This window comes from Myotis myotis, unplaced genomic scaffold, assembly GCF_014108235.1.
Source record: "Myotis myotis isolate mMyoMyo1 unplaced genomic scaffold, mMyoMyo1.p scaffold_m19_p_9, whole genome shotgun sequence".
NCBI lineage: Eukaryota > Metazoa > Chordata > Mammalia > Chiroptera > Vespertilionidae > Myotis > Myotis myotis.
The window spans coordinates 12,530,731-12,555,585 of record NW_023416401.1 but is presented as its reverse complement, the minus strand read 5'-3'; the positions used below and the strand labels follow the sequence as shown (position 1 = coordinate 12,555,585).

At 45.8% G+C, this 24,855-nt stretch overlaps 1 protein-coding gene and 1 non-coding gene across 2 annotated transcripts in view; one reads left to right on the top strand and one right to left on the bottom strand.

Annotated features, from left to right (window-relative positions):
• PSTPIP2 (proline-serine-threonine phosphatase interacting protein 2) overlaps nt 1-19,596 on the bottom strand; it is a 71,105-nt gene extending 51,509 nt beyond the window's left edge. Inside the window, exon 1 of the mRNA XM_036322930.1 lies at nt 19,430-19,596. Coding sequence (XP_036178823.1) covers nt 19,430-19,531 — 102 coding nt within the window. The 5' untranslated portion in view covers nt 19,532-19,596. The remainder of the gene's footprint in view (nt 1-19,429) is intronic.
• LOC118663905 lies at nt 9,233-9,363 on the top strand. The gene has a single exon (XR_004970204.1). It is a non-coding gene; the product is annotated as a U11 spliceosomal RNA (small nuclear RNA).
• Nucleotides 19,597-24,855: the final 5,259 nt, after the last annotated feature.

Genomic DNA, 24,855 nt, shown 5'->3' with positions numbered 1-24,855 from the left:
ACCAGTGTGATCACAGGGTTCCTTATAAGAAGGAGATGGCCCTAGCTGGTTTGGCTCAGTGGATAGAGCTTCGCCTGCAGTCTGAAGGGCACATGCCCGGGTTGCAGGTTTGATTCCTCAGTAGGGAGTGTGCAGGAGGCAGCCGATCAATAATTCTCTCTCATCATTGATGTTTCCTTCTTTCCCTTCCTCTCTGAAATCAATAATAAAAATATATTTTTTAAAAAAAAAGGAGACAGGAGAATAAGAGTAGGAAATGTGATGGATAGGTGCAGAGGTGAGAGAGAGAGACACACACACGCTAAGACTTGAAGATGTTATGTTGCTGGCTTGAAAACAGAGGGAGGGTCGAGAAGCCAATGAATGGCATCAGCCTCTGGGAAAGATAAGAAAAAAGATTTTCTTCTAGAACCTCCAGAAGGAACCAAACTTGCTAACACCTTGAGTATAGCCAAGTGAGACTTCTGACCTCCAGAACGGTAAGATAATAAATTTGTGTTGTTTAAAGCCATTAAACTTGTGGTCATTGGACACAGCAGCAACAGGAAACGAACACAACCACCTTAACCAAAGGACCAAAGTAACCACCAGGAACAGGACAAATAAACACCATGTTGCCCTCTGATATTGAGAAAAACACAGCATCACTTCTGTGAAATTCCTGTCCGAAATGCATAGCCTGAATCTAATCATTAGGGAAACAGGCAAGCTCAAAGGAAGGGCCTTCTACAAAATAACTGTCCTGTGTTCTTCAAAAAAGTCAGAGTCATAAATACAGTGAAAGACTGAGGAACTCTTTCAGATTAAAGGAAACTGAAGCGACCTGACAGCTAGAGGTAACCCAGAATCATGGCTCACAGATGTTTTCTTCTCTTGCTATCAAGGACACTATTGAAGAGATTGAAGTCAAATCTACACTCTAGCTAATAGTTTTGTAGTACGTGATTATGTAAGAAAATATCCTTATATTTAGGAAATGTACAATGAAGTATTCGTAGATAAAGGGAAATCATTCCAGCAACTTTACCTTTAAGTGGTTCAATAAATTAAATGTCTATGTAATATTTATATGGGGTGGGGCAAAAGTAGACGGAGAGAGAACATTAACATCTGAGGAATCTAAGTGAAGAGTATATAGGAATTCTTTGAACTATTTTGAAACTTTTCTGTTAATATAAAATTATTTTTTAAGTTAAAAAGATTAAAATTCATCATAACAAAAGATGTTCCAAAAAAAGGAAAAAGACACATGACAAATTGAGAAGATAGAGCTATAATATTTCATCAAGGATTAATGTGCATAATGAACACCTAAAATCAATCATGTAAAGGTGAACAAGCAAATTTTTTCAAATAGGTCAGAGATATGAACAGGCAGTACTTTTAAAAAGAAAAATGAATGTTCAATAAGCACTTTTAAAAAGAGAATTAATATTATTAATAATCAAAGAAATGCAATTATCTTAATTCCAAAACCAGATAAAGACACTACGAAGAAACAAATTATAGGCCAATATCCCTGATGAACATAAATGCTAAAATCCTCAATAAAATATGAGCAAACTGGATCCAATAATATATTAAAAATATGATACACCATGATCAAGTGAAATTTATTTCTGGGATGCAGAGTTGGTACGGTATCTGCAAATCAATAAATGTGATACACTACGTAACCAAATTAATGATAAAATTACATGATCATATCAATAGATGTAGAAGAAGTGTTTGATAAAATCCAGCATCAATTTATGATAAAAACTCTCAGCAAAGTGGGAATAGAAGAAACATACCTCAACATCATAAAGGCCATATATGACAAACTACAGCCAAATCATACTCAATGGGCAAAAATGACAAGCGTTTCCCTCAAGAAAAGAAATAAGACAAGGATGTCTGCTTTCACCACTCTTATTCAACACTAGAGGCCTGGTGCAAGGATTCCTGCACATTGAAAGGAAATTAATTAGAAGGTGGCCAGCGGGGTGAGACTGGACGAGACAGGCCAGACACGCCCTTGAGCCAAACTCCCACAGTCCCTCCCCAGTGGCTGCACCTAGAATGGCGCTGGGGCTCAAAGGGCGTCTGCAGAGTGACCTGGGTCCCTCTGGCAGGTGGGGTCCCTCGGCCTGGCCTGCAGGGATCAGGCTGAAACCGGCAGTCCAACATCCCCTGAGGGGTCCCGGAGTGCGAGAGGGCACTCTGCAAAGTTGCTGTCACTCAGCAGCTCCTGCATTGAGCATCTTCCCCCTGGTGGTCATTGTGCATCATAGCTACTGGTTGGATCATCTGCCCCCTGGTGGTCATTGTGCATCATAGCTACTGGTCAGACAGTCGAATGGTTGGATGGTCACTTAGGCTTTTATATATATAGATAGTACTGAAAGTCTTATCCACAGCAATCAGAAAGAAGAAGAAATAAAAGGCATCCAAATTGGAAAGGAAGAAGTAAAACTGTTATTATGTGCAAATGACATAATACTATAAAAATCCTAGAAGAGCCCTAACCAGTTTGGCTTAGTGGATAGAGCATCAGCCTGCGGACTCAAGGGTCCCAGGTTCGATTCTGGTCAAGGGCATGTACCTTGGTTGCGGGCACATCCCCAGTAGGGAGTGTGCAGGAGACAACTGATCGATGTTTCTAACTCTCTATCCCTCTCCCTTCCTCTCTGTAAAATATCAATAAAATATTTTTTAAAAAAAATCCTAGAAGAACACATAGGCGGTAAAATCTCAGACATTTCTCATAGCAATATTTTTTCTGATATAGCTCCTTGGGCAAAAGAAATAAAATAAAAAATAAATAGGATTACATCAAACTAAAAAGTTTTTGTACAGCAAAGGAAACCATCAACAAAATGAAAAGATAATCCACTGAATGGGAGAACATATTAGCCAACGATACATCTGATAAGGGGTTAATATCCAAAATTTATAAATAATTCATACAACTCAACACCAACAAAACAAACAATCTAATTTAAAAAATGGGCAAAGGACCTGAATAGAAACTTCTACAAAGAGGACATACAGATGGCCAATAGACATATAAAAAGATGCTCAATGTCACTAATCATCAGAGACATGCAAATTAAAACCACAATGAAGTATCACCTCACACCTGTCAGAATGGCTATCATCAATAAATCAATAAACAAGTGTTGGCGAGGATGTGGAGAAAAAGGAACTCTTGTGCACTGCTGGTGGGAATGCAGATTAGTGCAGCAGCTGCTGTGAATGCAGTATAGAGTTACCTCAAAAAATTAAAAATGGCCCTGGCTGGTTTTGCTCAATGGATAGAGCATCTGCCAGCGACCAAAGGGTTCCAGGTTCAATTCCGGTCAAGGGCATGTACCTTGGTCGCAGGCTCCTCTCCAGTCTGGGCCCTGGTCAGGGCTGTGCAACCAATCTCTGTGTTTCTCTCACATCAATGTTTCTCTTTGTCTTTCCCTCTCTCTTCCACTCTCCCTAAAAATCAATGAAAAAATATCCTCAGGTGAGGATTAAAAAACAATTAAAAATGGAACTGCTTTATGACCCAGTGATTCCACTTCTGGGAATATATCCAAAGAAACCCAAAACACGAATTCAAAAGAATATATGCACCCCTATGTTCACTGCAGCTTTATTTACAATAGCCAAGATTTGGAAGCGGCCCAAGTGCCCATCAGCAGATAAGTGGATAAAAAAGCTATGGTATATTTACACAATGGAATACTACAATGACAATTTTTTTAAAAAAAGGAACTCTTACCATTTGCAACAGCATGGAGGGACCTGGAGAGTATTATGTTAAGTGAAAGAAGCCAGTCAGAGAAAGACAAATACCATATGATGTCACTTACAAGTGGAATCTAATGAACAAAATAAACTAACAAACAAAAAAGAAAGTTGCATAGATGAGCCCATATTTGTTAAGAAAAATGTATACCTACATTGTATATAACTTCAAAGACAGAAGTCTGGAAAGAAGCACATTGAACATTTGCTAGTGCAAACCTCTATTTCTGTACTGTTTGGATTCCTATAATACAACTGGGCATAAAACTATAAACTACTTCACATTTTACTAAATAGAAATTAAATTATATTATGTATGGTGAGATCATGGCTTTGTGAAAGTTGATGCTCCCTGTGCATAATATTTAGATGTCAATGTTCTGAAAGTTGGCTAATGTTCAACCTTACCCATCTAACATTCAACAGATCCAAATCTCTCTCTCTCTCTCTCTCTTTCTCTCTCTCTCTCTCTCTCTCTCTCTCTCTCTCTCTCTCTCTCTCTCCCTCTCTCTCTCTCTCTCTCTCTCTCTCTCTCTCTCATTTCAGCTGAGCTAGATCAATAAATACCATGCCTTGAAATTAAATCTCAATTAAACGGAGTTGAAAACTTATGTCCATACAAACCTGCACAATTGTTTATAGCAGTTTTAGCCATAATTGCTCAAAATTGAAAGCAACCAAGATGTCCTTCAATAGGTGAATGGATAAACAAACTGTGGTACATCCACACTATGAAATATTATCAGCGATAAGAAGAAATGAGCTATTCCAGCCCTGAAGACATGAGAGAATCTTAAATACATATTGCTAAATAAAAGGAGTCAGTCTATAAAGGCTACATACTTTATACTAATTCCAACTACATGATATTCTAGAAAAAGCAAAACTATAGAAACAATAACAAGGTCAGTGGTTGCTGAGGGGCTCAAGGGGAGGGAAGGAAGAATGAATAAGGTATTTTTCAGGTCAGTGAAACTATTCTGTATGAAACTGTAATGGTGGATGCATGACATTAGGCCTTGATCAAAACCTGCAGAAAGCAAAGCATGAATCTTAACGTAAAGTGTGGGCTTTAGCTAATAATAATGTATACATATTGGTGCAGCAACTGTAACAAAAGTACCACACTAATCCAGGATATTAATAATGGTGAGGTGCTTAAAACTTTTTTTGTAATTTACAGATTATCTGATTCTCCTACGATGAATATTTCACAAAAAGGAACATTGAAATCATCCATAACCTAGAAAAACAGAGAGAACTGCCATTTATGTGCTTTTAAAAAAATACAAAAGTGTTTATTTGCAGGGAGGGAGGGCTTTCTGCCCTGCTGCTCCTTCCCGGCATCATAAAATGCTTCTTCCATGGCTTATATAGACAAGCTACACAAGTATGTGTGCATAGAATCAGGTACGCCTGGAAACTCCTCCCGAAGGTGACTCTATAATTTACGCGGGGCGGTTGGGATTGAGGTGCTGAGGAGGGGCCTTTTATGCTATACTCTCTCAGATTCTATATATGCATCTGAATCATGTTGCTATTGTACAATGAGCATGTGTTACATTCCTGCTTTTTAAAAGTACCAATAAAATTTTTAAACAAGTGACCCATTGTATCCACAGGTGGTTCTCTCTGCTTACAGGCCAGGCGGTAAGAACAGGTCACTATGAGCGGGTTGGCCTTGTCACCAGCATGTGTGGGAGCTGGAGGGGTGGGGTAGGGAGTCTTTTCTGGACTTGAATCCCCATCCCCTAGCCCAGTGATGGCGAACCTTTTGAGCTCGGCGTGTCAGCATTTTGAAAAACCCTAACTTAACTCTGGTGCCGTGTCACATATAGAAATTTTTTGATATTTGCAACCATAGTAAAACAAAGACTTATATTTTTGATATTTATTTTATATATTTAAATGCCATTTAACAGCCGAAACTGGTTTGGCTCAGTGGATAGAGCGTCAGCCTGTGGACTGAAAGGTCCCAGGTTCGATTCCGGTCAAGGGCATGTACCTGGGTTGTGGGCACATCCCCAGTAGGAGATGTGCAGGAGGCAGCTGATCGATGTTTCTCTCTCATCGATGTTTCTAGCTCTCTATCTCTCTCCCTTCCTCTCTATAAAAAATCAATAAGATATATTTTTTTAAAAAAATGCCATTTAACAAAGAAAAATCAACCAAAAAAATGAGTTCGCGTGTCACCTCTGACACATGTGTCGTAGGTTCGCCATCACTGCCCTAGCCAGGTGCAGCTCCCTAAAGGAAAATGTTGGCCCTGACACAGGCAGGTGGCCAGGCCCCTTCCCTGCAGGTTGGTCCACGTCCCTCTGGGATTGTTACATTTAGTCTACTGTCTGAATTTGTGTACTAGTTATTCTTTGAATAATTAATTTTTGAAAATCTTTTAATTCTTTATTTTAAGTTATACATATTTCACTCCTCGTGTTCTAAAAATTCCTTAACATTTTGAAAGTGGTTTCCTCTCATCATTTTCACTGATTATCTCCATTTCTAAAATTAGTTTAACTGCAATAAAACCTACAATTTTGACATTCTAATGTATGCCAATTCCAGCTCCTTAATACCACTGTAACCAATTTTATCGTCTGGGACACAGGCTAGGATTGGGCCGTCCAGATATCGTTATCCTCCCTGCACAGCAGGAAGCTCAAGCCCAGAGTGGTTGGCTGTGTGGCTGTGGGCAAGTCACTCATATCGTCTGAGGTGGAGCGGAGACTCCAAGTGACACGAGCCAGCGCCAGGAGGGTTGCGACTGCCCTTGGCTGGTGACCTCTCCCTCCCTCGTCCAGTTCTCTCCTGGCCAATCACAATTCAGTCTGAATAGCTTTGATCTTACACCAGGCTTCCAGCTCCCATCTGAAACCCTCCCCACAGGACTTTGGCCCTGGGCTGGCAGCTGGCCCTGCCCTTTGGCCCTGGCGCCTTTCAGTTTGGTTTCTGCAGAAGGGACCATGTGACTCACAGGCAGGTGCCCAAACCTGCAGCACATCAGTCAGATCTGAGGACACCTGAGAGGGCACAGGGTCCTTCATAGGCAGACCCCGACCACGCTGCCCAGGAAGGCACAGTGCCAGCTTTGGTCAGCCAGGGAGAAGCCTGCTGGTGAGACAGGGACCCTGGGCCATGGCTAGTCAGAACCAAGGCCAACTACTCTTAAGAGCAAGAATTATGTGGGAAACTTGATTAAACAGGTAGGTGCTAACACAGGAGAGGGAATTTGGAAGCCTGAGCTGGGGACAGACAGCCCACAGGACCAGTCAGCTATCCAGATCTGGCCATCCACAAGCGCTGACCAAGCCTGAAGTAAATACTTTTCATTCTGGAGAGCTTAGGTCTTCTTTGGCCCCTAGTTCAGAACCTGGGTCTCTGAGGATGAAGGAAGCTCAGTGTCTGCGTTTGATAACAAGGGATATATCCCCAGAGCAGATTCCAAGGGGCTGGGCGACCTCAGCCTGGAGCAGTGAAGGAACTTAGACGTTGGTAGTTTTAGGGTTTTCAGACATTTGTGGCCACTTGTGAACATGTCACTTCAAGCAGCTATTATTTATTTATGGATTTATTTATATATTTTTATTGATTTCAGAGAGGAAGGGAGAGGGAGAGAGAGAAATATCAGTGATGAGAAAGAATCATTGATTGGCTGCCTCCTGCACGCCCCCTACTGGGGATCAAGCCCACAACCCAGGCATGTGCCCTTGACCGAATCGAACTCAGGACCCTTCAGTCCGCAGGCCAACACTCTATCCACTGAGCCAAACTGGTGCAGTGATCGGCAAACTGCAGCTCAGCAAACCGCGGCTCGCGAGCCACATGTGGCTCTTTGGCCTCTTGAGTGTGGCTCTTCCACAAAATACTGGCTCTTCCACAAAATACCGACTTCTGCGCATGGGCCACGAAGTTTCAATCGCACTGTACGTGCACACCCGCACGTGGTATTTTATGGAAGAGCCACACTCAAGGGGCCAAAGAGTCGCATGTGGCTCGTGAGCCGCTGTTTGCTGACCACGGGCTAGGGCAAGCATCTATTCTTTAAACAGAAAATGTGGTCTTACAATAGGAGTAGGGACTCGGCACGGGGGGGGCGGGGGGGGGTGGAGAGTGGAAAGACCATGGTGACCGTCTTCTTGGCATGTCACCTTGCATCCAACACTCAGCAAAACTGAGACCAAGAATTAACCAGAAAGCAGCCAAACTATCCACCATTTCCACTCAAGCAAGACCTCCAGTTAGGGTTGGGGTCTCGGTCATCCAACCCTACACAGTTTATTCAGGTAATTCATTCCAGCCCATGCCATGCCATACCCGCCCCTGAGGTGTTCTAGAAACAGGTTTCCCATCTTATCGTATGCCCAGTGCTATCTCAGCACTTTTTATGGGCTGGTCCCCCTTAGCACCCACCCAGCTGGGCCTGCCCCAGAAGCTTGCCCTGCTAACCCACTCCTTTTAGTGTGAGGAGAGTAGGTCGGCCTATTCCCAATTACTGTCACATGTGTGTTTGCCCCTTAACAAGAGTGTGGCCCCCCTGAGGGCAGGGCTCAGTCTTCTCCTGACTAAAGGTCTGCACCAGTGATGGCGAACCTATGACACGTGTGTCAGGGGTGACACGCGAACTCATTTTTGTGGTTGATTTTTCTTTGTTAAATCGCATTTAAATATATAAAATAAATATCAAAAATATAAATCTTTGTTTTACCATGGTTGCAAATATCAAAAAATTTCTATATGTCACGCGGCACCAGAGTTAAGTGAGGGTTTTTCAAAATGCTGACACACTGAGCTCAAAAGGTTCGCCATCACTGGTCTACAGAGATCTCTGGTTCCACAAATGTCAGAACACCTAAAGGCTCGGATGCAAAGACAATTAAATATTGAGTAATATTTGAACCCCCCAAAAATGTAAAGCACAAAAAAATAATAATTCGGTGTTTATCAAGCTTTTGGCACAGGGAAGAGTTTTGAACTTTGCTGTGTAACAGATGACATCGCAAAAATGAGCCCAACAAATAAAGTGTTTTCAAAGTAAATATACCTGTTGAAGTATAATTACCATTTTACAGATGAGGATACTAAGTGCAGGAAGGTTGAGTGATTTGAAAAGGGCATATCCCTCAGCTTGAAAGAGCAGAGCCAGCATTTTAGCCCAGGTGTGTCCAACACAAAAGATTGTGTGCCTGAGGACCAACCTTCAGTACTGCACTGTACCTACTGGATGCTAGGATCTGTGAATTACACATAAAACTGTATACACAGGTATATACAAGAATAGATATTCAAATACTGGGTAGTCCACGACAAAGAATATCTTCATCATTTTTAAAAGTTTAGGTAGATATATAAGTAAAGCAAGAGAAAGGAAACAAAACCATTTGTAAAAGAGGAAATACAACTAGAAAATAAAAACATGTTCACTCTCTCTGGTGATTAAAAACACACAGGAAAAAAGAGGGGCTTCTGTCAGGAGTGGCACAGGTAGGGCAGCTTGATTGCTCTACATGTGGAATTGACATTAAGAGATTTCGGAAGCATAATTTTTTGCTATCTGGGCAGCTGATTGTTGGTCCTGGCACCCATGGTGGGGAGAGGGGGACACAAAAGAAAGTTGAATGAAGCACCCACTGCTGCTGATTTCGTGAGAAGGGAGAAAACCACAATGGCCATGACTGATGTTGTGAAACTGGTATCTTCAGACATTATTAGGGACACTGAGAATACACCTCCTCCTTAGGAAACCAGTCTGGTTCTATATAGCCAACATTGTATAATGTTCTACTGTTAGTGGACGCTATTTTCAGTCGTTCAACTGAAATTACCATGAATCTATTATGTGCCAAGCATTGAACCGGGTACTATTGGAGTAAACAGCCAGCAGAGTGGGTCTTGACACCAAGGATGGCCATGACAGGCCTGGAATGATCTGTTGGGGACTTTGTGTACATGAGAGAGAAATAAACTTTGGCCTTGGCTAGCCCACTGTTGTTTTGGGGTTTTCTGTTACTCGTGGCCCGAACCTAGCCCTATTTATATAGAATGTAAATGAGCTTTCTCCAGCTGGTGACTGGTTTCTTAACAGAGCAGGAGGCAAGATCATCAAAACAGAATGAGAATGTGAGAGGGAAGTGGAGGGCTGAGCAGAGTGGAAAAGGTATGAAATTATCATTTGGGAAGAGAGTGTGATCTTACTACAGAAACATCAGAAAATGGCTGGACAAGTTCTTTCACAAGTTTCCAGAAATAGATACTTAAAGAATCCAATTTTTAAATGCCCTGAATGAATGAAGATGTGCATCACAACACTATTTATTGTAAAAAAAAAAAAAAAAAAACTCGGAAATTACATAAATGCCAAACAGCAAGAGAATAGTTAGATCACATCAGCTTTTTAAAATAATTGTTAGGAAAAGTAAATAGCAACAGATAAAATAAACTTAAGGATAATTTATTATCATCCTTACATTTATTATACTGAAACAGTGGAATATAAAATAAAACATATACTATGATTATAACTGCGCATGGAGGAAAAAATGGGGGAAGGTACCAAATTACTAATAATAGATTTTAAATTTCCTCAATTTTGTTGTCTTAATACTAAAAACGATTCTTTTTAACACAGCATGTGTGATCATCTCCCTGAGCAGGTAATAAGCTCTAAAAGGTGAGATGCGTGTGCCTCTCTGTGACCCATGGCAGCTCCCACAGGGCTGGTACGCACTTCACAGACCGCGGAGTTGAATGCCTGAGTTCCACCATGACTGGGGAAGAGCATCCTCTCTTTAACCAGCTGTGGTGTTTCCTCTGCTGGTCACAGGTCTCTCACCAGATGGTGAGCACAAAGTGTGGGGCTTTTGCTCTTTCCATGGGTGCTGTGCCCCTCCTGCCTCTTCCCTGGGTCTGGGGTTTCTTCTGGTGGTGATAGAGCCCAACCCTGATGATATTTCCCCACATACACGACGACCAGCCATGATGTCATAGGGGAGCAGGTTCTTTAAAAGCGTGGAATGACACTTCAGACTAAAGGGAGAGCAAGGGCAGAGTGCCGACTTGACTGAGTAACCTCCATTCACTGCCACATGTGGGCCTCACCGTTCCCTCATTTGTTCATTTCGATATTTGCTGAGTGTCTACAGTGATGGCGAACCTTTTGAGCTCAGCGTGTCAGCATTTTGAAAAACCCTAACTTAACTCTGGTGCCGTGTCACATATAGAAATTTTTTGATATTTGCAACCATAGTAAAACAAAGACTTATATTTTTGATATTTATTTTATATATTTAAAAGCCATTTAATAAAGAAAAATCAACCAAAAAAATGAGTTCGTGTGTCACCTCTGACATGCATGTCATACGTTCGCCATTACTGGTCTACTACAATGGCAGGCACCGTGCTAGGTGGGAGAGATATACACCTCAGGCATACCTCATGCCTGACAGTCTGATGGGAGGGAGGTAAAGAGGTAATGACCAAACCGTGGATTGGCTTCTGCGCACAGGATGCCATGAGAACAGGCAGCAGGGGCACACTAATTGGTTAGCTGGAAACAATCATTCATTATTTGGTAACTGAGTTAGGAGTGCTGCAGGATAGTAAGGGGGCAGGAGATGGTGACGGTAAGTGCAGGGAGGCTGGCTAGACGGGTCAGGCAGAGCCTGGTCAGACTTTCAGACTCCAAGGGAGGCCCCTGGAGGAATGTAAGCAGGGGAATGATAATCTTATCATGGGATCCAGAAAAGTGGCTCCAACTCAAGAACAGCACTCAAGGGAAGCTCAAGATGACGGCTGGCCGTTCAGCAGGTCTGGAAAATACCAGTGAAGACTGGGATGGGGCAGAGGGCTCCAAGAAGGGTGTGCAGGGAGGACAGCATGGAGAGGATTCTAAAAAATACCTGGCATGCTGGAGCATTAAAAAAAAGCGTCTCTGAGAAAAGTGGATGATTTACAGAACTAGAAAGACCTATCCGAAAACTCTCATGGAATCTCAAGGGACCCTGAAGAGCCCAATAATCTTGAAAAAGAACAAAACTGGGGACGCACATTATCTGAATTCAAAACTTGCAAAGCTACAGCAATCAAAACAGTGTGGTGCTGGCATAAAGACGAACACCTTACTACCCAGACCCATGGACATGAATAGAGAGCCCAGCAATAAATCCTCACGTGGTTGTTTTTTTTTTTAATCCTCACCTGAGGATATTTTCTCCACTGATTTTCAGACAGAGTGGAAGGGAGGGAAGTTGGGGCCGGGGGGGGGGGGGGGGGAGGGGGGAGAGAGAGAAAAAAAACAATGGACATGAGAGACACGACAATTGGTTGCTTCCTGCATGTGTCCCGACTAGGCCGGGGATGGAACCTGCAACTGAGGTATGTGCCCATGACCGGGAATTGAACCCATAACCCTTCAGCCAACGGTCTAATCACTGAATCAAACCGGCCAGGGCCTCACATGATTTTTGACAAGGGTGCTGTGGAGGAGAGACTATCCCATGACGTGGCCATTGTCTGTCCCACAAGCTGAACTCAGGCCAGAAAGGAGGTTGCTCTCGGCAAACGTGTGAGACCATCTGATGGTAATCAATGTTCATTCTGACATAAATCAGCACTTTTCCCTGGCCGCCTGCTACATGCTGATTCCTGGAACAGGCTGTTGTCCTGACCTGGTCAACCGTGTACCGGTAAAGTGTTTCCCCATACTGACAGCTTTCACCTACTGGTATCTCCCCACCCCCCACCCCCCCCACCCCCCGCTTCATCCTATATAATTCCTTGGCACCTGCTAAGCACCCAGAGAAATATCCACTTCATCTTGCAGCCACCCAAAATACACCTCATATATAAGTTTCCCTTAATAAACTCTATTAGTTGCCGGATTGGAGTGGCCTGCTTCTTTCTTCCGTCTCATTCTGCCCTCCACTTATGAAGGGAGATTTTGAGTCTCGGGGCTTTTCCCTGAGTGTCTGTATAAAAACAGGGCCAAGTTCACTCAATGGGGAAAGAACAGTCTTTTCAACAAATGATGCTGGGAAAACTGGGTATGTACATGCAAAGGAGTGAGGTTTGACCCTTATCTAATATCATATACTAAATTAACTCAAAATGGATCAAGGATCTAAATGTAAGTCCTAAAACAATAAAACTTTAGGAGAAAACATAGGGCAAAAACTTCACAACATTGCATTTGGCAATAATTTCTTGATATAACACCAAAGGCACAGGTAACAAAAGTAAAATATAGTTGTAAAAACAGTGACGTTGTCTGGCCGGCATGGCTCAGTGGTTGAGTGTTGGCCTATGAACCAGAAGGTCCCAGTTCAATTCCCGGTCAGGGCACATGCCCAGGTTGCGGGCTCCATCCCTGGGGGGTGAAGGAGGCAGCCGATCAATGATTCTTTCTCATCATTGATGTTTCTATCTCTCTCTCCCTCTCCCTTCCTCTCTGAAATAAATAAAAATACATTAAAAAAATAGTGTTGTCATTGAGAATGGTGGAACTTTTAGTACCATTCTTAGAGACATAAAAGCACTTGAAACTGGAATCTACCCACATAAACAAACAGTAATAGGTTTAAAAAATGAAAGTTCTCTGTGAAAAAAAAATTAAGATCATTACCGCTTAAAAAAATAGTAAATAAATATAGCATTTAAATATCTAATACTCTCTTTTTACTTTCACAAATATTTAGTTGTGATAATTTCTGTTAAAAACAAAACAAAACGCCGAGACCGGTTTGGCTCAGTGGATAGAGCGTCGGCCTGCGGACTGAAGGGTCCCGGGTTCGATTCCGGTCGGGGGCATATACCTGGGTTGTGGGCATATCCCCAGTGGGGGATGTGCAGGAGGCAGCTGGTCGATGTTTCTCTCTCATCGATGTTTCTAACTATCTCTCTCTCCCTTCCTCTCTGTAAAAAATCAATAAAATATATTTTAAAAAAAAAACAAAAAAAAAAACACAAAAATATATAGGAAAAACAAGAATGAGGATCTAGCCATAACACAGGGTATTATGTAAAAGTTGTTTTACAGTTGTTTATATGAAAAAATAATACAATGTATATAATAAAAGCCTAAGTGACCATTACGGCAGAACGACCAGAACGACAGGTGGCTATGGTGCACACTGACCACCAGGGGGCAGACGCTCAATGCAGGAGCTGCCCCCTAGTGGTCAGTGTGCTCCCACAGGGGGAGCACTGCTCAGCCAGACGCTAGCTGGGCTCACACCTGACTGGCGAGCACAATGGCAGTGGCAGGAGTCTCTCCCACCTCTGCATTGGCGCTAAGGAGCAGCAAGTAGGCAGGTGGTAAGGAGCGAGGGGTCCCAGACTGCAAGAGTGATCGCAGACTGTGAGAGGGTGTAGGCCGGGCTGAGGGACCACCACCCCCCCCTCCCCCCCCGCAAGAATTTTGAGTACCAGGCCTTTAGTAATTAATATAATAATACAAGAATCAACTCCGTGTTTTGGGTACTCACAATTGTAAATCTACTTTTGCCCTACCCTGTATTATATATATTATATGTCTCAATAAGAATTTTTATTTTCCTTAAAAGCTAGGTCCTATGTCTCTCATTAAATTTTAAGAAGAAAAAACAAGAAAAGGGGATTTTGATAATTACTTTAAAGATATAGCCCACTGGCTGCTCTAGGAAAGATAAATTGGAGAAGGGCAATCGTCAATGACTTTACCTTTCACTTTGCCACTAGGCCAGACAATACAAAATAGCCTCCATGGTATGTTTCTAGGGAACCAGTTTCCAAGAAAGAGTATTTTAAAAAAGTAAAGTGCCCTAGCTGGTTTGGCTCAGTGGATAGAGAGTCAGCCTGAAGACTGAAGGGTCTTGGGTTTAATTCCCATCAAGGGCACATGCCCAGGTTGGGAGATTAATCCCCAGTGGGGGACGTGCAGGAGGCAGTCGATCGATGAGTCTCTCTCATCATTGATGTTTCTCTCTCTCTCTCCCCTTTCCCTTCCTCTCTGAAATCAATAATATATATGTATAAATATATATGAGGTCAGCATGAGGGTCTATGTGATAACCTGTTTTCTTCTTTGTTATTAAAAAAAAAATAAAACCTGGAGCCTCCCACACTGTATAGAGAAGAGTCACAGAGCAAAGCCAGACGCAGAGCCAGCTTAAGCTATGGTGAGGCCCTAGAATGACGGGATTCCAAACTGGTCAAAGGTGTGGAGCAGAGGGACAGCCCCGAGCACCCAGCAAGTTCAGACAGCACCAAGACTTCCCTACGCTCTGTGCAGCTGCAGGGGGAGGGGGAAGTGCTGACACAGGGACTAAGAAGCTGGTCTGAGCCAAGCGCCTTGAGCCTCGGGAAGGCTGGGTCAAAATAGGATCTAGAGGACAGACAGGGACAGGTTGGGCCTCAAACCCACGTGCGGAGCGTGGAACTCTCCTGGGGTGGGAGGACATCTACCTCTTCAGGGGCAGGCTCTCATGTCACCCGGGCATGTCTGCATCCGAAAGACACTTGTGTCCGATCATGCCAAAGACGGTGATTTTTCCTCTCCTCTGGCCCAGCCACTTCCCCGGAGCTCTGGAAAGCACAGCCATGGTCCCTGCCTGTCTTATTCTGAGGGGGTAACTTCTACATCAACCAAGACAAGTTACCCAGCACTGCTTAACCACACTGCCACAAAGAAGGCACACTAGGGAAGGATTGGGGAGAAATGACACAGGCGGGCTTCCTGTTAGGCAACCTCAGTTTTAAAAAACAGAGTATTTCCCTTCTCAAACAGTTCCACGAAAAGGTTCCTTTAAATAAGCGTTTCCATGGAGCATCTGAATAAGATTGTTTAGGAAGTATGTGCTGACTCATACCTTTGCAGGAAGATCTCCCTAATTTGACGCTGTCCTCTCAATTCCCATAGAACAGCCGTGGGCAAACTACAGCCCGCGGGCCGGATCTGGCCCGTTTGAAATGAATAAAGATAAAAAAAATAAATAAAAAAAAAGACCATACCCTTTTATGTAATGATGTTTACTTTGAATTTATATTAGTTCACACAAACACTCCATCCATGCTTTTGTTCTGGCCCTCCGGTCCAGTTTAAGAACCCATTGTGGCCCTCGAGTCAAAAAGTTTGCCCACCCCTGCCATAGAATATTCTTCTCTTGGGCTTGCAATGGCTCTTTCCTGGTTGTAGCTCTGTATCTCTGCCTCTCTTTCTTTGCCCTCTCTCCTCCTGCTTCTTTGGAGACTTCATTCTTTCTCCTCATTTGAGTGACTGTCGCCCACTTCCTTTAATTGTCACCTCAGTGCTGACAATAGCTGATAATCACAAGCGCTCATTATGTGGCAGGCACTGTACTACTAATCTCTGATTTCATCCTCAAAACAGTCCTATGGAGTAGACACTGTTATTATCCCCCCTTTTTTTTTTTTCATCTTCACCCAAGGATATTTTCCCATTGATTTTTAGGGAGAGTTGAACAGAGAGGGAAAGACAGAGAGAAACATCGATGTGAGAGAAACACATCAATTGGTTGCTTCCTGCATGATGCCCACCAGGGCAGGACCAGGGAGGAGCCTGCAACCTAGGTACGTGCCCTTGACTGGAATCGAACCCAGTACCCTTCGGTCGGCAGGCCGTCGCTCTATCCACTGAGCCAAACCGGCTAGGGCTATCCCCATTTTTATACACAGGAAAACTGAGGCTTGGTGGGGTGGGGTGGGGTTGAAGGAACTGCCTAAGGTGCCCAGCTAGTAAAGGGCAGACCCAGGATTCGAACCCGGCCAGTCCACCTCCGAGATTCTGCTGGCAACTGATGACACTTCTGTACTTCACGCAATTCCATGCACTCTCTCGCCTGGACACCCTTTCCAAGGAGCTAGGGCTATCCACCTCTACCCACCCCTCAAACCCAGAATGCTGACCGTCCTGGTTGTTTAAACACTGAAATACTTCCAAACCCCGCCACCTGGCAACCTGTCCCCTTCCCAGATCACTCCTCCAAGACCTCCCCACATCCTGGTTTGGTGCTGGTGCTGAGGGCTGGGGCGTGCGGGCTTCAGGATGCTGCCGGCCTGCGTCCTCACCAGGACTACTCCTGTGGTCAGATATTGCTAGTATCACTTCTGCCGCCTCCTCCTCCTCTCTCCACAAACCAGTTCCTCCTTCTAACTTCCTTATTTCTGGGGTCCGCACCTCATTCTCCAGTTCACCGTACACGAGTTTTTGCCAGCCACTCAGTTCTCTCAACCGCCTTTCCCCCTTACCCCCCAGGAGTGTGAAAGCCTCATAGGCAGCCCCTGAGGTCCCCAGTAGTTTTCCTTCTGCCCCTCTCTTCCCAAGTCCTGGCTGGCTGTCCCATCTGCCGGACTCCTTTCCTCCTCCCTACTGCTCACCTTCAACTGGTGGCCTCGTCCTGTGGCTCTGACCTCTTCTACCTGCTGCGGCTCATCCCACCTGTCTCCTCCCTTACCCCTCGCTATGGACGCCACCCTGGAACAGACCCCTTCTAGCCCTGGCCCAGCTTCCGTGGCCCCTGCTGGACTCCCCCTACACCCTGCCCCTTGCTCCTCCATTCTTGAGGCCAGGCACTCAAGGACAAAGCCTTGGTTCCTCATGAGAAGTCTACCTTCTAACCAAGGTGTTGGTCTTACCCTGCCAATGCCTCCTCCATTAGACTCCCTTATACAGAGAACGTATTTCACGAATATGAAATAAATTCAGTCAGCTGATCCCCACTTATGTTTCCAAAGCTTCCTACCTTATCCAATCACAACGCTCTCGAGAAAGCTATTCCCAGCCACTCAGTTCTCTCAACCGCCTTGCCTCCCTCCCCTCCCCCCCCCCCCCCCCCCCCCCCCCCCGGAGTGTGAAAGCCTCCTAGGCAGCCCCTGAGGTCCCCAGTAGTTTCCCTTCTGCCCCTCTCTTCCCAAGTCCTGGCTGGCTGTCCCATCTGCCTGACTCCTGAGCATCCAATGCAAGGCACTACGGCAGGTGCTGGGGACCCAGCTGATGTGACAGCCAGGAGCTCATGGTTAGAGCTGGAGGAGAAAGATATATTCATGTGGAGGTCCAATGGTAACCCACCAACTTCCTCTGGCACTGCCATGGAAGACAGACAACCAGACAGCTATGCTGGGACAGACACTCGTGCTGAGCACCATTGGTCCATGCAGCCCTGCTCCACTATTTAACAGGACCTCGAGAAGTTGGTTAATTTCTCTGCCACTCAGTTTCCTCATCTGTAAAATGGGATGGTAAGTAAGCTACCACCACCAGGTAGTTGTGAGGCTTAAATGAGTAGTGTGTATGAAGCATTTAGAACGGGCTTTCCACAGACTCTGTGCACAGTAATAATAGCTATTATTGTTTTTATCCTTTTATATAAAGTGTCATAGGAAATTAGAGATGGAAGATAAACTTGGAAAACTATCTCTTAGGATCAACTAACAAATGCCAAGAAGGACCAAGATGTGCGCCAGGGGAGCAGGTGACAGAGCTCATTGGGTGCAATCAAAAAAGGCTTCCCTGAAGAGGTGACATCTGGGTGAAGATCTGAAAACTGGGTGTCACACATTGGGGGTGAGAGAGGGAGGCAGGTCTCTCTGCCCGGCTTTTTTCCCACAACGCCTGTCATGGGACCCAAAAGTCCTATCTGTGTTGTACCTAAAAAATTCCCAGGACTCCTCCCAGCGCCTGCTCAGGTAGGCAGTATCCCAAGGGAACCTCAAAACCCCAGGAAAGGGGACTTCACAAGGCAGGGTATAAACTGTCCCTGAGGCCACAGAGCCAGGTTTCTCTACCCAGCAGCCCTCGATGGGGGACAGGGAGCTGTGAGGCTAAATGGAGGGCAAGCAGGGTCCCGAGTAAGGAGTTGGAGCAACTTGGCAGCTAAAGGTCAACTTCGAGGTGTGCAGGCTTCCTGCTCCTGCCTTCACGGGATGAGGCCAGTTCCTCTCGGTGCAGGGATAACAACCTTAGGGGCCTCTGGGGAAGGAGAAGGGTGGACGGGGGGGGGGGGGGGGGGGGGGGGGGCAGGCAGACCTGTCGCCTCCTGCTTGGGCTGGTCCTACCGGGCTTGGATGCCCCCACGAGCTCGCAGGGTCTCACACGCCTCGGCCTCGCTCTGGGCTGGGGCCAAGGCCAGGGAGGGGGCTCAGGGAACGGGCTGCCTGAGGGCACAAAGCTTCTGCAAGAGAACCCTCTCGGGTCCGCCGGGGAATGGGAGCTAATGCGGCTCTGACAAGCTGTGTGTTTCCAAGGACCTGAAAAGACCACCCCGGGGGGTGCCGCTGCCAGCCGGCGAAGCTCACCCCAGCTCCCCGACCCCAGGTTCCCCCCAGTCCGCTCACGGCGCCGCCCCCGGCGCCATCGGTGTCTCTCCCCGACGAGTTGGGCCTCCCTTTGGGTCTCGGTTTCCTCATCTCCAAGATGAGGGGAGGGTGTCCCAACTCTACGGGGCTCGGGCTGCACCCGTCCGTGGGGGTACGCGCTGCTGGGGGCGTGGGCGGCGAAGGGGGACCACGGGACCGGACTCGGGGACTGGCGAGCGCGCGGTGGGCTGGGCGTCCGCTCCGGTTCTGCCTCTGAGCAGCAGACCGGCCCCTCGGCGCCCCCGGCGCGGCGCCGGGCAGGGTCGCGGGGTGGTGCGGGGCTGGGGCGCCCCCCGGGACTTACCCAGAAGTTCCCCTTGAACAGTGAGCCCGTCATGGCCGGCGCTGCGGCGGGTGCGGAGGGGAGCGGAGCGGAGCGGCGACGGCGCTCGGGGAGGCCTGACATTCGCGGCCGCGGTCCGCAGCCCAACTCTGGACACGCACCGCCGGCCTGAAGGCCCGCCCCCGTCTGACCACGCCCCGTACCGAGGCCCCGCCTCCGCCACGCGGAACCCGAAGTCCGGACCCAGACGGACCCGGCGGCGTCAGGCCACAATCAGTGAGCGACACCTAACTGCCGCCTCCTCCAGGAAGCCTCCGGCGATTGGGAGGAACTGGTCCGGTGGCCTGCCCGCCCGAATTCGGCTCTGTTCCTGCCCACAAGTCCCCTCCTCCCTCGACCGAATTCCTTGCAGAGAACCCAGGCTCGAGGTGGTAGGGGAGTCCCCCCCATCAGAGGGTGGCCGCGTGGATGGGGTGTCAGCGGGGCCACACTGGCCACGCGGTCTCGTGAGGTGTAGACGCTTCAGCGAGTTGTGTTCTGGACCCCGGGTGCCCCGTGCAAACCACCCAGCCCCCGGGGCACGTTTTAGTCTAAAAGTCGTGGAGAGGTCATGGATACTTTCCTCCCCTCTTGACTCTAGGTCCCTTAGCGGGGTCTTTACAGGGAGCACAGGAACTCAGCTCCTCCCGGACCCTTTCCCATTCTCAAGACCCGAGACCCTCTCCACCAATCCCACCCCAGCAGTAGGAGCCCAGAGCTTCCCTCCTCTCCCTCCACTCTCATAACATAACATACACCCCCGTAAAAGCATAGTCCCAGGGCTAGTCGGACCCATCCCTCTTTGTGGTAATATGGCACTCTATGCCCAGAGCCAGAGCTGCAGCCCAGAGAGGCTGAGTGAGTAGCCGGAGATCACAGTGTATTAAAGGGATGGAGAGCTCTGCCCACACCAAGCCTAGAGAGGCAAGCGTTTGCCTCTTAATCCGGTTCTAGCTCTGTCCAGACACAGTGAAAGAGCAATGACTGAGATTTGAAGCACAGCTAAAAGGTTCTGCTTGGTAATGCCACCCCAGTCCCACAACTACAAGGATGGAGAGGTGGCCTCCAGCCCTGGGTGACTTCAAGGGCATGCATCTGTTCATCTGGTCCTTCATCTCTTTGGAAAGCAGTTAGGCTAGAACACTGGTTCTCAACCTTGGCTGCACATTAGAATCACCTGGGAATCTTTTTGAAATCCTGATTTCTGGGCCTCATCCTCCAGAAATTCTGTTTCTTTGTTACTAATGTTGTGGCCCCACCCCATAACAAAGAAACAGAATTTCTGGAGGATGAGGCACAGAAATCAGGATTTTTAAAAAGATTCCCAGGTGATTCTAATATGCAGCCAAGGTTGAGAACCACTGGGCTAGAAGGAAAGGAAGCTGGGCAACACCATCAGGAGGCAGCAGAGGCCTTAGGGCAAAGGTTCTCAACCTGTGGGTCGCGACCCCTTTGGAGGTCGAACGACCCTTTCACAGGGGTCGCCTAAGACCATTGGAAAACATATATAATTACATATTGTTTTTGTGATTAATCACTATGTTTTAATTATGTTCAATTTGTAACAATGAAAATACATCCTGCATATCAGATATTTACATGACGATTCATAACAGTAGCAAAATTACAGTTATGAAGTAGCAACGAAAATAATTTTATGGTTGGGGGTCACCACAACATGAGGAACTGTATTAAAGGGTCACAGCATTAGGAAGGTTGAGAACCACTGCCTTAGGGCAAGGGCGGGGGGTGGGGGCACCAGGAAAACAGGCTAAACCAGTGATGGTGAACCTTTTGAGCTCAGCGTGTCAGCATTTTGAAAAACCCTAACTTAACTCTGGTGCTGTGTCACATATAGAAATTTTTTATTTGCAACCATAGTAAAACAAAGATTTATATTTTTGATATTTATTTTATATATTTAAATGCCATTTAACAAAGAAAAATCAACCAAAAAAATGAGTTCACGTATCACCTCTGACATGCGTGTCATAGGTTCGCCATCACTGGGCTAAACCTTAGCAGGAGGGGTAAGAAATAGTGCACACTGGGAAGATGAAAGAAGTTGAAGGGCCAAAGACAGGACCAAGTTTTGATCAGCTGCCTCCTGCACCGTCCCGACTTGGGATGGAGGCCCCAACCCCGGCATGTATCCTAACTGCGATTAGAACCCTGACCTGCTGGTTCATAGATCCATGCTCAACCACTGAGTCACGCCGGTCTCGCTTTTCCTGAAAGTTTTGAAGATTTGGAACAAATATTTAGGAAACAATTTCAATTGTCTAACTTTTAACGTCTAATATTTTTTTTAAGTGTTAAGTCTTACAATTTTTTATGGTACATTGTGCTTGATTTTTTTTTTTAAATATATATTTTATTGATTTTTTTACAGAGAGGAAGGGAGAGGGATAGAGAGTCAGAAACGTCGATGAGAAACATCGAACAGCTGCCTCCTGCACATCCCCCAATGGGGAAGTGCCCGCAACCCAGGTACATGCCCTTGACCGGAATCGAACCCGGGACCCTTCAGTCCGCAGGCCGACACACTATCCACTGAGCCAAACCGGTTTTGGCATGTGCTTGATTTTTGAAGCTCACGCAAGCTTCAAAGATCCCTGATTTCTAAGGCTCTTCCACCATCTGGTGGCAATATTGCAAATTGCAAATGTTTGTCGAAGCTGCATTCCTCAAACGCTCATTATGCTCATCACCTGGACAGGTATTGATTGAAAAGATAAGTAAAATATGTACTATATACAAGGGTCTATGACAAATGTGGGACATTTTACTAACAAGGTTAAATAACATTACTACAGCAATTATGAAATCATGAAATTTAATAGTCAACACATTTAAGATAACCGCTATTTTGGCAAATTTTTTTTTCGTGTGTAAGACACCCCCACTTTTCCAACCCAAAATTAAGAAATCAGTATTTTAAACATTTTGCTGGTTTTCCCCTTAAGGCCTTCTTCTTTTTGGCATCTTAAGTTGTTCTTGTTTTCTCCACTGTCTGATCATACACTCAGTGGGAGGAGGCCCAAATTGTCTCTCTGCAGCTCTATTTCCATGCTCTTTTGCATAGCTGAAAGACAATCGCTTACCAGTATTTATGGGCTCAGAACGCTTAAGTCCCTGTTGCATCTGTGCACTCTCCACCTCTACCTCCAACTAGGGCATCAGCTGACGTCAGTAACAATAAGGCTCGTGATTGGAGGAAGCCTGTTTGACAAGGTATGGGCAGCGAAGCACCCGCAAGGCTCCCTCAATTTCAGTCTAACGATTTTAGAAAAAAATAGTCTTATACACAGAAAAATACGGTAATCTCTTCCAATAACATATATTTGCATAGTTAAGCTCTTACTGTACATAAAATTTGGAGTCTCGCTTTCTTAACTTAATGTTTCCTAAGTATTGTCTAAATTCCTTAAGTAAATCTTTCCTAACAAAGTTTGATACCACACAGTGCTGGCCAAAACACACTCTTGCATATAAAATTGATTATCTTTGTAAAGAGAAATTTGCCCATGCCATCCAAATGTTAGATGCACCTATCTTTTGACCCAACATTTCCATGTTGAAGAATGTGCCCTCCAAATATATTCCATGTGCAAAGTGAAATATGTATGCAGTTCTTCATAGTAGCATGGTTATTCTAGCAAAGATTTAAAGCAACGAAATGTCCATCCATTAAGGATTGCCTCACCCGGCTGGCATGGCTCAGTGGTTGAGCATCAACCTATGAACCAGGGGATCACGGTTTACTTCCAGGTTGGGGCACATGCCTAGGTTGTGGGTTCGACCCCGTGTGGGGCATGCAGGAAGCGACCAATGATTCTCATCACTGATGTTTCTCCCTTCTCTGAAATCAATAAAAATGTTTAAAAAGAATTGCCTCAATATATTGATGTATCTTTTTTAAATTTGGCCTTGGAAGGAACTAAGTGGAGACATGAGCCTAGGCTGGCTGCTTTGGCTCACTAAGTCAGAGAAAAGGGGGCCTTGTGGACAGGTTCAGGGGGTTTATCTGGGAGGAACTGCTGCTGCCAATTGCTGCCCTGGTTGCAAGCCTCCAGTGAGGATTTAAAAACAGAAAACGAATTTAGTCCTAAAAGCCTCTGCCTGGTTAGGGTTAGGCTATGGCACTTTCCGTCCTTCCTCCACATTGAGCATCCAAACTTCCTAGGCAAAAATTAGTCCAATTCTCTTTTATCTTTTTAAATATATTTTTATTGATTTCATAGAGGAAGGGGGAGAGAAAGAGAAACATCAATGATAATCATTGATTGGCTGCACCGAGCCCGCAACCCGGGCATGTGCCCTTGACCAAAATCAAACCCGGGACCAGTCAGTCCCCAGGCTGACGCTCTATCCACTGAGCCAAACCAGCCAAGTCCAATTCTCTTTTTTAAATGAATCTAAGGCACGGGGATGAATATCCAAGCTCCGGTCAGCCTGAGGACCCTTGTTACCACACTGGGCTAGAGATCTTCAGCTGAAAGCAGACCCTGATAACTTGGGTCAGGCCCGTGGCCTGGCTAGGGGAAAGGTACAACCCCCACTCAGCTTTTAGAACTAAAGACAGTCCATGATTGCCGACTATTGCAAGCTCGAGGACCGCACTACCCTGTGGTGATCCTCTTCTGAGAACAAGGTGCAGGTAGCGTTCCTGAATACCTACTGTGTGCAGTGCACATTGCTAAGAGTTTCACAAGTGACCTCACTGAATCCACATGACCGTGGGTCATCAGGATTACCAGCCCCTGAGCAGATGGGGACATGGACGATTAGCAAGGTGGGGTGGTCCTCCTGGGATCACACTGCTGGCTGGAGGCAGAGGCAGCATGACACCCAGTCCATGGCAGACACTGCAGCCTGGCCCCTCCCTCCCACACGGCCAGAAGCGGAGAGTAGCTGCTCAATTAGTGTTCAATGAATCCAAAACGAATCTGAACATGCTCAGAGAAGCCATCACATTAAAGGCGGCAATTTTAAATTACAGGTGCAGAACTTGAGGGGAAGAAAAGCAGAAAGTCAGTTACATGTATCTACGTTGCTGATCCTCTCAAGTCCATCCCTATCCTGACCTTTCCCATCTCATTCCCCAGCTTCCCAACCCCATGCCAGTCAGGCTTTTCTGTGCTGCCACCCCATCCTAGCTCATGCTTTGCAGGCTATGGGTCATGCTTCCTCCTGCTCATCACCACTCCCTTCTCCAGCCCTCAGTGTCTTCCCACTTCTTGAACTTCTAGAACTTGTCAACTTTATCACAAACTAGCCTTTAATAACATGATATATCCTTATGTTCTCTAATTTCTGTTCCTCTTGGATATTTTACCTCCCCAAGATTTCAAAGCACCTCAAGAGAGATATTTCCCATGTATTCATTGATGAGACAGTGATGGAGC